This window comes from Tasmannia lanceolata, unplaced genomic scaffold (assembly GCF_043159265.1).
Source record: "Tasmannia lanceolata isolate RefF3 unplaced genomic scaffold, GAP_Taslan_0.1 ptg000006l, whole genome shotgun sequence".
NCBI lineage: Eukaryota > Viridiplantae > Streptophyta > Magnoliopsida > Canellales > Winteraceae > Tasmannia > Tasmannia lanceolata.
Genome location: NW_027518683.1, coordinates 40,289,322 through 40,302,368, shown reverse-complemented (window position 1 = coordinate 40,302,368; position 13,047 = coordinate 40,289,322). Strand labels below are relative to the sequence as shown.

The 13,047-nt window shown below is 39.3% G+C and overlaps 1 protein-coding gene across 3 annotated transcripts in view; it reads left to right on the top strand.

The window, feature by feature from the left end:
* Window positions 1-271: 271 nt before the first annotated feature.
* The window catches only part of LOC143880295 (putative LRR receptor-like serine/threonine-protein kinase At1g06840), a 74,172-nt gene continuing 61,396 nt past the window's right edge, over window positions 272-13,047 (top strand). The window contains exons 1-4 of one of the 3 annotated variants that reach the window (XM_077383163.1): window positions 272-553; window positions 693-722; window positions 1,229-1,392; window positions 11,289-11,436. In XM_077383163.1, coding sequence (XP_077239278.1) covers window positions 1,269-1,392; window positions 11,289-11,436 — 272 coding nt within the window. In that variant the 5' untranslated portion in view covers window positions 272-553; window positions 693-722; window positions 1,229-1,268. Of the gene's footprint in view, window positions 554-655; window positions 723-1,228; window positions 1,393-11,288; window positions 11,437-13,047 lie in introns of all 3 variants that reach the window. The other 2 variants (XM_077383162.1, XM_077383161.1) reach the window with 2 other exon arrangements.

Sequence of the window (13,047 nt, the reverse complement as noted above, 5' to 3'; positions counted from 1 at the left end):
AGAGGACTATTTGTATGCGGCACGACGAGAGCGCGTCCTCGTATAACTGTTATTTCCTCCCCCAGTTGGAAGTCAGAACACACCCAGCGCAAGTTAGCACCACTCCTCGTAACAAAAAGTCTCTTTCTCAGTTCTCAGTTCTCACATTATAAAAAAAAAAGGGCGCGTTCGGGTTGCAAGTTTTTCTCTCCGCAACCTTTCGTTGTACACGACAACTTATTTAATTCCATAATAAAAGCTTTCTGCTCATTGTCTCCCGCCCACTCTCTCTCTCTCTCTCTCTCTCTCTCTCTCCTTGCGACGACTCCGTAAAAGTAACGCAGGCCACCCTAAAAAAAAAATGCATTTCACTCAGCTCTGCATTCGTCACTCGGACTCGGTCACATCTAGAAAATTCTTACCACAAACGCAATCTCATGAAAATTTCAATTTTCGCATTTACTTATATGGCCAGACATGCACAAATGCTGGATATTTTGTTGAATCCTTTGTGTTTCTAGGGTTTCGAGCTCTCCAGACAAATATCTCATTAAAGTCCTTCATATTTTGATCTGTAGGTTTTATACTGCAATTCCTTTTGATCTTTTCAAGTCTCAAGCTCTTTATTATTGGATCTGTAAAAATATTCTGTAATTCGGTTGTTTTTTTTGTGTAGTTAAGATCTCTAAAGTGTGCTATTGATTCTTCTTCAGAGGGGATTGAGTTTGCGGATGCTTGATTTCGTAAGTACTGTATCGTTCTATCTGTAGAAATATGCTGTAATTCATTTGGTAATTGGAGTTTTGAGCTATCTAGAGTGAGATCTTGGTGATTCTTCTCGAAAAGGGGATGGAATATGTTGATACTCGATTTCTAAAGTAGTAAAAAGTTTATCAGATTTGAATCTTTTGAAATTTCTCTATAATTCGTTTTACATCCAAGTGGAATGAGATTTTGTGATTTTAAGGACGGTTTATGGACTGTTGATTTTGGAATTATGCTGGAACTTATTTCATTTCTAAGGGTTTTAAGATGTCCAGAGAGAAGATTTCTTGATTTCTAGGTTGTGTATGTACTATAGGATTCTGGTTGAAGGTATAAATTATTAAATATTAACTTATATATGCTTGGAAATTTGTTTAATTTCTAGGGCTTTCACTTATCCAAAGCATGTTAGCTTGATTATTTATGGCATCAAAGCTTGGGAGGTGTTATTGAATGTGGTGGATTTGTTTTCTTTCAATGGCAGAAGGTGGATTCCATTCTCTACAATAATTTACAGCATTTGGATGTTTTTAAATATGTCTGGAGCCAGGATTTGTATATTTGGAGCAATTCTGTCTTTCTTGTTGTGTTGCTCTACCCTACGTGTGGGAGCACAAACGGGACCACCGATTACTTCTCAGTCTGAAGGTGAATTTTCTATGATTTTTGGTTTGAGGTTGTCCTGGATCCATGCCTCATTAAATTGTGAATCATTATAAGCAATTTAACATGTTTTTCTAGGTGCAACTTCCCATGTGTTTTAGTTAGCTTGGTACTGAATGCATATTCCTCCGGATTATAGAATTTTTTCAATTATATTTCCCCTTTCTGGCTTTATTTTTGAACCTTTTGAAATTGTTTATTCCTTTTTGTCTTATTAGATTTTATGTGGTTAGTTTTTGCCTAGTCTTTTTAACTTATTTTAGGTAAGATTTACATTTGGTTTCTCTAGAGGTATTTACTCTTGTTAAGAGGTATGCTTAGTTCGTGTCAACTTAGGTAGAAATAAACTTATCCTCTGCTACGTTAGGTTTTCTCCGCTTGTGTTCACGATTTAATAGAACAAGTTTAGTTTTTAGTTTTTTGATGACATAGGGTATCCCCACGCCATTTTAGGGCGGGACTAATCCCTATGATTGGTGACTTCGTTGAATGCATATCGACAAAAGTATCATCTCGGATCTGCCTCTCTTGCTATAGTTGTCTTGTAAGCTCTTCCTGTTGATTATGTCGAATGATTCGCTCATTCCAGGCATTTTGGATAACACATGTCACCCTTTTGATCACCAGATAACGTTCAGGGGCTAATTTCTGACCAAAACAACTCTGAAGGATGGTGACCGCTTTCCAAATCCTTAATTAACTTGAGTGAGCCACATACTGTTAGAATTGTCATTGGATCACCGGAGCGACTCTTGTTTGTTGCTTTAAGTCGAGTGATTGTCACGTCGTCAATCACCTCATACGAGCTTAAATCTAAATGGCTGAAGCTAATTGCCTCGTGTTTGCTTATTTAGCCATGTTCATCCACCATCAGTGTGAGCCACCACTCTAAAGCATATCCGTCCAAACTTATACTAGTAATGCAAATCATTCGGTCATCGTCCGGATTGTACTATCATCAATACATCTCCAATGCTTCTACCCAATTAAGACATTCCCATTCATTAACTCCGTAAAATCCTTGTATTCCTCTAATCCTTATAGGCTCAAATCTTCTGGTCACAACCCACTATTCCAATAAGCCTTTTGAACCTAGCCTATGATATGAATTGTTGCAAATCTGCGGTTCACAAATTATTTTTCTTAGAACCTAGCCTATGATATGAAATATGTCAGTTTTGGTTAAGACCAAAATGAAAAATATGAGGATTCGGTTTTTTACAAGATGTCAATGAAATTTTGACGGAATTTCATCAGAATTTCGTCGAAATTTCATCGAAGTTTCTAGGTCGTCGAAGTTTCTAGGTAAACATCCCGATCATATGGGAAAACAGTAAAAATCAGCGAATTTGAATCACCCGGAAGCATTTTGGTCCCAGAAATCTTCATCTTCCCAGCTTCATCATCTCCCACCTTCGACATCATCCCGAAATATGGAAGTTCTAGCACCTTCAACATCTTCCTGAAAGCTTCCAAGACGTTGTAAGCCTCTTCCTGAAATAGTTTTATGGTTTTATTTTGTGATTTTTCTTCCATAGGACTCGAGCAGACGATGTTTGTTGGTATTTGACGAAAATACCCTTATATATTAAAAAAAAGGAAAAACAAAGAAACCTGTTTTTTTTCTTTTTAAATTTTGTACTTATTTTTTTTAAGCTAAAAATATCCTTTTAGTTTTTTAGTAAGCTGGGTTTTGCATTTTGGTTGAAAATTCCTTGGAAATGATATATTTGCCGCACCCCCCCTTCCTTTACTTTGAACAGCCTCCTCTAGTGTATTTATAACTTCTCTTTTATACTAGAGGGGGTTATCCCAAGTATCAAAAGGATGAATATATCACTTCCCAAATTTCTGCAACCTTTTATGTTTTTTTTTGAATAATCGCCAATTGTATTGCTAAAAAAGACCGAGATGGTCAAGTTACAAAGGAAGGGGAGCAACAAGACAAAGAAAACAATAAAAATTTTCATAAAATTTCACGGGGGAGAGAATCGAATAATGCTGTTGAATAAAGTTGTGTATGTGCGCACCCTTCTAGGGGCAGTTATGTCATTCTCACACATACATATATAATAATATATAGGGTGCGTTGAAGAGAACTAACTAATAGATTCTCTCTCCACTCTTTTCTATACTATGTTCTTCTCTTCCTCTTCTCTAAATCTCTTCTTCATCTCCACACATACGTACAACATGGTATCAAAGCTGAAGGTTGAAGATGAGTTCCCTCCGTGAAGACGAAGAGAAGATCGCGACGACTTCATCAACCCTGTCTGAATCTATCGAAACAAGAAACCCTAACCCTAATCGATTCTTTTCAAACCCTAACCTTCATCAAACCAAATCATTCATTCAACCCTAACCGAATCATTCATTCATTCAATCCTAACCCTAGCCGTACCCTAACCCTAATCAAAGTCAATCTTTTGCAACCCTAACCTTAGCCACCACTTTGGGTTTGCTTCCCAATCCAACTGGACGCACCCTCCAATCCCTAAACCCTATTTTTTCCATCCTTTTGTCATTCCCAAGCCAACCGCCCCAACATATTTCCTTTATTTTGTGGTGTTTCCATCACCACCAGTTCATTCCACCCATTATATTGAGGCATGTTATCGGCAGTCATGTTGTGGACTGCTCGTTGTGATTTGTGTTGATCATTTTTTTTTAATGATCGAAAGGCATCAGTTGTGATTGTTTGTTGATGCTAATCAGTTGTTGATGTTGTCGGTGTTGCTCTTGATTGTCGTTGGTGCTGTTCTTGATCGTAGGGCATTGGTTGTAGGTGTTGTTCTTGATTGTAGTTGTGGCTGCGGACCTTCTTGTTGTTCGGTGGCAATTAGAGCTGTAGTTGTTATTGGTATATGATTACTGGTGTTGGATTGTTGATGTTGTGGTAGTTGATTTTGTGTTTCTGATGTTGTGTTGTTCATTGTTGATGTGGTTTTGGACATTGTGATTTGGTTGGTGTGGTTGGTGTTGTCCGTGGTTGTTCGTTGTGTGTTGGTGGAGATTCTTAGTTTATTGCCTGTTGGTGGATCCATGTTGTTGTCACTTGGAGTAGGTATTCGCAATGACTTCGTCTACCTCCTCTACCATTTCAGGCGCGTTTCCTGTTGTATCTATGACATCCGTCAAGCTTGATGGATCGAACTATTCTGCCTGGAGTCGATCGGTTCAGCTTTATCTTCGTGGGCAGGGGAAGTTGAGTTTTATCACAGCGGATCCACCGAATCCTAAGGATTCCTCCTACGACAAGTGGAGTCAGGAAGATGCCCTTCTTCAGTCACTCTTGTGTCAGAGTATGGAGCCTAAGTAGGACTGTCAATCGGGCCGAGCTTGGGCGGGCCTGAGGTGCTCAAGCTCAACCCATGTCTATACAACGAGCTTCAAGCCGAGTTAGGGCCTGACTAAATTAGAAAATTTGCTTGCCCAAACTCAGCCCAGACTCCACAACGGGCTTCGGGCCGAGTTCGGGCTTACCCATCACCTCTTATTTTCTCCACGAGAAAAGACTAAGCCAAGCACAGAAAAGCCAATTTCATAGAAAGCCATTAAACTTGCTGGCTTTGGCATGTGAGAAAAGCCACACCGATTGATTTTTTGCCAGATTTTGTCTTATTCATTTAATAAATCTGAGGTCGAACTATAGCCTATAGGATATGATTATCCAAACCGTTCATATGGAGTAGGCTGAAGGGCAAAATAAAGAAAGAAAAAAAAACCTATTTAATGTCGAACTATAGCCTATAGGATATTAATGTTTAAGTAACCTATTTAATTAATATCTACTGATTTTTAAGGGCATAAAAAATCTTGAAAAATTATATAGTAAATATATTATCGGGTTCGGGCCTATAACGGGTTGGACGACCCTTGATCAAGCTCAGCCCAAATTAGAGTTCGGGCTTCAACTTTTGACCAAGCTTGGTTTGGCTTGTTCTCATTTTAATTATGGGCGGGCTTTTAGCGGGCCGAACGGGCGGGCTTCGAGCTTGCCCATCCCGATTGACAGTCCTAAGCCTAAGATTGCAAGTCATATGTTATTTCTAGCTACGTCTCGTGCAGTTTGGTTACGTGCCGAGACTCTCTATTCGGGGACTAACAATCTTACTCGGATCTGTGATGTTTACACTGATTTCTTCAGTGTGAAGCGGGGCGAGAGATTTGTTTCTGAGTACTATTCTGACTTTGTTGGTCTATGTGAGCAGCTGGACGTCTATCATCCTCCATCTACCGATCTTGCCATTTTAGCAAAGTAGAAAAATGAGCTACGTGTTACTCGGTTTTTAGATGGACTAGGCCGTGAGTTTTTGCCTATTCGTCGGCAGATCTTAGGTTTTGGTACTTTATCAGACATGGATGAGGTCTTCTCTCGTGTTCAACGAGCATTGCGGGTTGATGCTCATGGTGATTCTATGGGTGAGCAGTCTGCCCTGACTGTTCAGTCTGGGTACAGTAGAGGATCACGGGGTCGTGGTCGTGGTCGCAGAGGTACTTGTAGGGGTTTTGGCTGTGATTTGGGGGGGGCGTAGCACTGGTGGTCATGGCGTCCGTTATTGTTCCCATTGTGATATGGAGGGTCATACCGTTGATTTCTGTTATGATTTACATCCAGAGTTGCGACCCTCTCGAGTTGCACATCATGTTTCAGGGACTACCTCAACGACTCCTACTTCTGTTCCTACTGATTCTTCTGACACCTTAGTGGTCTCTCGCACTGAATACGAGGCTCTTCTATGACTACAAGACAGAGGGAAACAATCAACTGCCACTCTTGCGAAGGAAGGTAGCAACCCATCCTGCTCCCTCAGTCATTCCAGTTCATGGCTAATTGACTCTGGAGCGGATTGTAAAATCCTGGAATTTACAATCTAAAACTTGGATTTTAGGGGTCGCTTGGATACATGGTTTTTATAAAACCTGGATTTTATGATCTAGGATTGTAAAATCCTGATGTTAGCTTATAAAATCCTGATAGCCCTGGTTTTAGCTTGTAAAATCCAAGATTTTACAATCTTGGATTATAATATCTAGGGGTGCAAGTTTGGCCCTGTCCCGCCCTGAGCCCGAACAGGGTCAGGGCTGGATTTTCCAATCCCGAGGGCGGGTCAGGGTTCATTTTTTTAGACCCTGACTCAGGTCGGGTCGGGTTCTGGGTTAATGCCTCGGGTCACCCTGACCTGGCCCGACCCTAAGTTTTTTATTATAGAATTGAACCATTTGTGCATGTTTCTTTTGCTAATGTTTTCTATTATCTTGGATTGATGTTTCTTTAGATTATTATTATTAATTGTCTCTGTTGCCCATCATGTTGTTGAATTCATATTGTCTTATTTTGTTCCCTTTCTCTGTTTATTGATCATTTTGTTCTATATGATATGTGGTTGCTTTATTTTTGGCACTCTTAACAGGTATTTGCACTAGGGTCAATCAGGGCCGGCCCGGCCCTGCCCAATCAGGGCCAATCAGGGCGGGCCAGGGCCGCACTGAGCCCTGTAGGGCTGGCAATGGGTTGAGGTTTTTGGGTCCTGACTCAGGGTCAGGGCGGGTCAGGGCCGAGATAATGGGATCCAGGGTTGGGCTAGGGTTTTGAAAAACCCGACCCAACCCGACCCTGTTGCAGCCCTTTCCATGTATCCAGACAGCCGATAACCTGAACCTACACTACAGATTTTTATTTAGAGGGACCTTTAATTTATTATGTTATCCCTGTAATTTAACCATAATCATTTATATTATTTCCTTTAAATTGTAAACATAAAATTTTTTCGCAAGAAAATATTTTTAGTCAGAAATGTTTTTTGTACTTATTTACACACAAAGATGATGAGGTCCCCATTTAATTTTTTAGGGAAAAATACATATACACCCCCTCTAGTTTCTGACACATTCAACTCTAACCCTGACTTTCAAAACATGACAAGTACACCCCCTGAGGTTTTTTTAACATCACAGAGTAGACAGCGAGTTGGAAATGACCAAAATGCCCTCGTCTTCCCCAACTGAAAATTAGGGTTTTCATACTTTAAAACTGAAAATTAGTGTTTGATTCAAACCCTTGTTTATTTATCAACATAAACCCTTGATTTAGGAGTTTTATTTGTCTTCATTCACATCATTATCATGATTTGCACAGAAACCCTAATATTTTAGGTTTTTGTTTTTGTTTTTTATCAATGTTTTTTTTCTTGAAATGTGGGTTTGATGTAGCCATGGGGTGGGGTTTCATTGTCTGTGGTGGAGGTGACGGCGGCGGCAACGGCGGCGGTTGCCGGAGGTGCGACAGCGGCTGTGAGAAATGGCATAACCCTAATCCCTCTGCAAATGATTTCTGTCTTCAAAGTATTGACCATGGTTAATTTCAGTCTTTCCGTCAGGTTAAACTGATGGATTGTTGATAGAGGGGGTCTAATTTATACAAATTGAAACCTCAGGGGGTGTACTTGTCACGTTTTGAAAGTCAGGGTTAGAGTTGAATGTGTCAGAAATAGAGGGGGTGTACATGTAATTTTCCCAATTTTTTACTCAGAGGGAACTTCAATTTATGATAATATCCCTCTAGAAAATAGTATTTGGGCACTGTTGGGTTGCAGGAAAAATGGTTCTGATGGAAAAGAGAGAAAATTTTCTTAAAAAAAGATTTTCCCGTCAGATATGATTTTCTTGCAATCCAAGCAGCCTTGGTTCGCAGGAAATTTCTGAAAATGTTTGGAAAGGAAAAATATAACATTTTCTTATTTACACACAGTGGATGAGCTAGAAAAGTACCGAATACTTAGAAAAAATATTTCCCTGACATGAGTGATAGCGTATCTCACTAGATGTTCATGCTGTTAAACGACTATTGATGAATCTCTTGCTTATGTGATGGTTTCTAATTGTGTCTTTGTGCTTATTCTAGCATTTCTTGAAGTTTCATCTTAAAATTCTATCATTTGGACATGTTTCCATACGTTTCCATAATTTTAAAGGATTTCGACCCAAATTTCCACCAAAACCAAAATATTTCCATTTCCATGAGGACCAAAACCGGAACAGAAATTTAAAACCTTGCTCAGAACTAGGGTGGTGTGGCAGGCTGCTCTGGTTGTCCAGCTACATGCGGTATCCGAGATGGGAGATACAGGTAGAGGGAGTGGAAGGAGGGATGATCTAAGCCAAAGAAGAGAAATAAATAAAGTAGAAGTAAATAAAGCGAACGAGTGAGGACTGATCCTCCCTTAATGGTTGCCAACTAAGCTTTGTAGTACGGACTCAATTTTATTCAATCATATCATCATTGCCAACGCCTTAAGCCTCTGCAATTTATACATTCATTTTTTTTTTTCAATCACATCATCTTAGCTGAGGACATATGCCCTTAGAAGCAGGAACCTTCTCTCGAGGTGCCGCTCCCACCTCGGAACCTCGATTCGGCGCTCCTTAGGAAGGAGCTTCCAGGGAGCGCGACCCCAGAGAGACGGGAACCGCTCGAATAACGCTCCCAGCCTGCTTCTATTACTCTATAAGTCCCACCATCACCAACTTCCTTACATCAAACTCCTCCAACTCTTCAAAGTAGTTCATTGGAGCAAGCACAAAGGCGTGTGCATCTTCAAAAGGCACGAGGAACGAGTGCACACAAATGAAGATGGATAAAAATTAGCTTTTAGATTTACTTAAATTTTGAAAGATACATATGAAAATGATTAGAAACTATTATTTTTTAATGTACTTGAATTTTGAAAGATATATGAAGAAAATATTACATACACGCTCCCATGGCGCTCCCAAACTTAAACTCCTCTAGACCCCACGCTTCCCCGCCCCCGCCTCCGCCCCCGCCCCCGCACCCGCTTCGTGCTTCTAAGCATATGCCTTTACAATTTATAGATACTTCAAACCCCCTGAAATTCATTATTAGGGAAGGATTAGGACTCCTCAATTCACCCAAATCAAGTTTTAAACCCCAATTTCTACCCCTATTAGGACTTTTATCGACTTAAGATACATTTTTCATGGACTTCTTAAAGCTAAATTCTTATCGCTTTAAGGGCTCATATTTTTCTACCAATAGTAACAAGACAAGTTTCAAATGACTTAGTCAATTCCTCATGACTGAAGGACTCCTATTACGTGGACTCTATCTAATCCTATTACATATAAACCAGGACTCTTCAAAGTTCAAACCCATCATGTAAACTAACCCACTTTGAGTCCCACAACTACAAGGACACCCCCCCCCCCCCCCCCCCCTCTTTTTTTTGTAAAGTGTTTGGCATCCTTATGAAAGGACTATGGTATCATGGGGGACAGCTTGTCCCCCACATTACTGTATGTTTTTGAATTATCAATTGGAATAAACCGTTACTTTTAAAGAAAGAAAAGAAAAAAGGACTATGGTTTACCCAATAAAATGTGGCTATGTTCATGAGAAGAACGCCATGTAATTACTTCATCTTTGTAGTCCTTTCCAATCTAGAATTGGAATGGACGCAACAAGTTCACTTTCTCTTTGCACCATTTAACTAGTGTTAAGAGATAGGGTAGGCAGTTTAAGTAACTTTATATTGGTCTATATGCTTTATGTTTTTCATGTGTAGTTAGGATTGGGCATTAATTCGTGGTAGGTATACTTGTAATAATAAGAGTAATTGATTCTCTCAAAGTTTCTATGCCATGTATCAAAAGTACTCTTGTTCTAATAGTGGGAAACTTCTGAACTTGAAACATCCAACAATTGAATAAGCGTACTTGATGAAGTGATCGAATAGCATTGTACCATCTATATGCACCATTACACTAAAAAAGTCACCCCCAAAAGACTCCCCAATATACGTCAAAAGAACATTATATATCCCTCAAAATCGTATATATATTTGACTTCATTTTTGCATTTCATATAAACTTCTAAAGGGACCTAATGTAACCCAAAAGACATTCTAAAACCCAAGCTATTAACATTTAAATGAAGGGGCCTGCAAAAAATCACTAAAAATAAATTATTATAACACCTTACGTTCACCTACTCTAAAACCAATTTATGAGCCAACTTTAAACACCTATCATGTTCGTACAAATCAAGCATAAAAGAGCACACCCCCCACCCCCACACACGCACACTTGGTTCACCCACTTAAATGACATGCTAATCGATTAAAGGCCCTTGTCTTTTATTAGGCATACCTCTTCCAAGTTTCTCATGGATGAAATGGATCTTCTTGCTGAAACGCCTCATCCTAGGCAAGAATAACATGTCTGGTAAGGGTACCATGAACAAGCCTTCTTTGTGGCTTCGAAGAAAAGAAATTGAAAATACATATGGTTCATGAGCATGGTTTTAGATTTCGGCTGAAATCCGAAATTTCGGATTTCGGTGAAGACCGAAACCGAAACATACCGAAACCGAAATTGGCGAAATGTAACAAATTTCGGTCTAAATTCATCAAATTTCGGCAATTTTGGTTGAAATTTTGATAAAATTCTAATTTTTTATTTTTTTTACAAAATTTCGGTCAAAATTACCGAAATTTCGTCCCAAAAAGCTGACATTTCGGGGCTTGGTACCGAATTTCGGCCAAAATTTCGGTTTCAGTGAGGACTGAAATTTATGTCGAAACCGAAATTTAAAACCATGATCATGACTCATGAGTACCTAAGTAAATCCCTTACCATTGTCATAGCATCATTGTTTGATGGGAGGATACTCCCAGATTTTTGAAGGATCCTTGTTTCATAGTTATGGAAGATATGCCCCTTGATTTATGTCGATGTTAAAGCTTGAGGATGACCAATTAAGTATAATTTGTCGAAAGATTGATTTCTTTTATCATTAAGATTGATTAATTGTTTTTTATCAATATAATTGAAATATAATGATCAATTGTATTGATTTGCAGTCTCTGCGTTGAAAGCTATCAGGAGCAGGTTGAATGATCCTCTAAACCATCTTAATTGGACTAAGGGAGATCCTTGTACATCAAACTGGACAGGGGTTTTGTGCTTCAATGTGTCATTGGCTGATGGATATCTACATGTTCAAGAATTGTATGCTTTTGATACTTTCAGTTTTCTTTTTCCCATTGACTTAATTCTTTTGTTGTTTAGTTTCTTGTTGACTGCTGGTTACAAAAGGGAGACTGCTGTCCCAAGGTTTAGCATTAGAAGACCGGGTTTTGTTAATTTTGTACTACCAAATCATAAGCTTTCTTTCTAGGACCGTTGCCTTCTTTTTTAACTCTCGATGCATGAAACAAATTAGAATAGCTATTTGGGGGCAAAGGGTGCATTTTTTCTTTATAAAAAAAAGGAAAAAAGATGCATCACCCACCTCATCCTTATAAGGTACGAAGTTCCCTTTTTTTGGAGAATAATAAAGATTTTATTAAGAATAAAAACTGCTAGGGCCAAGGTGTTATAATGCTCCATTTTGATAAAGAGAACAACCGAGGTGGTATAATGCGCGCCACGCTCCCCCCCCCCCCCCCAAACACACCCCACCACAACCCAGAGGGAGATTTCAAGTTACTTCCTGCAGGGTTGTCTCCATCATCTACAATTATGTATTTCTGCTCTTTTCGCAGTGATGATCATCTATTTGAGCACCCTTTTATGCTCCATTTCTCAGTTGATCGCATCTTGCTTTGGTTTGGTAATCACTAGAGGAAAGCAGCCCGCTGTTTGTGTATTCTAACTTGACATTGCAGATAGTGTTTACATGAGACCCAAACCTCCAAAAAACCAAAACAAGCTCTATTAAATGGAAGGGAAGGCATTCTATACAGTCAAATTACCACGCTCTGTCTCAAGCTTAGCTAGCTCCTCAGCCAAGGCCAAGGCGGGGATATGAGAAGAGATATGTTCAAAGTATTGTAGATTTCATGAATGCGGGAGATCAAATATGCAATCCTCCACAGACCCGGTGACATGTTGGAGGGCCAAGAAATGAAATTAGCCGAGTTGCCTTCATCCCAAATTCGGTTCCCTTGGATGTCGTAGGGTAAGATCGTACCATCGAGAAGAGATTTTATCTTGTCTTCATTCAATTCAGCATTACTGATGGGCCGTGAATAAACGTTGATCACCTCTCCCATCATTTCTAATGACGTTGGGAAGGGAGTCTTCATGAATGCTTTTGATGATGATAGACAGGGTTGGATTGATTAAAGAGTACTCTACAGGTAGGGACATTCTCGCAATTTCCCATTTTCAATTGGCAGATGATATGTTGCCTTTTATGGGGATTTGATTTTTCAACTGAATCATCTCAGAATGATTCTTTGGTAGTTTCAATAAACATCTAGTATGACGATCAACATTGGGAAACATTTAATCGTGATTTTTAACATGGAAAGGGATAGTGTAATGTGCTTGCATATTCTTTTAGACTAAAGATAGGTAATATTCACATGACACAAGTTGGAATTCCTCTTCGTTTTGGCATCCCGTCCAAATCTTAGTGGGATCCAATGGTTGAACTTATTGAGAGAAAATTGTTTCATTAGAAGACAATCTATCTATCTTTTGGGGGGAGAATTAGTATAAGTAAAGCAGTGTTTCCAATCTCCCCTCGTATTTCATGTCTTTATTTAAAGTATTGATGGTTGTGGTTAAGAGAATAACAAAACTTTAACGGGAATTTCTTTGGGACGGGGAGAA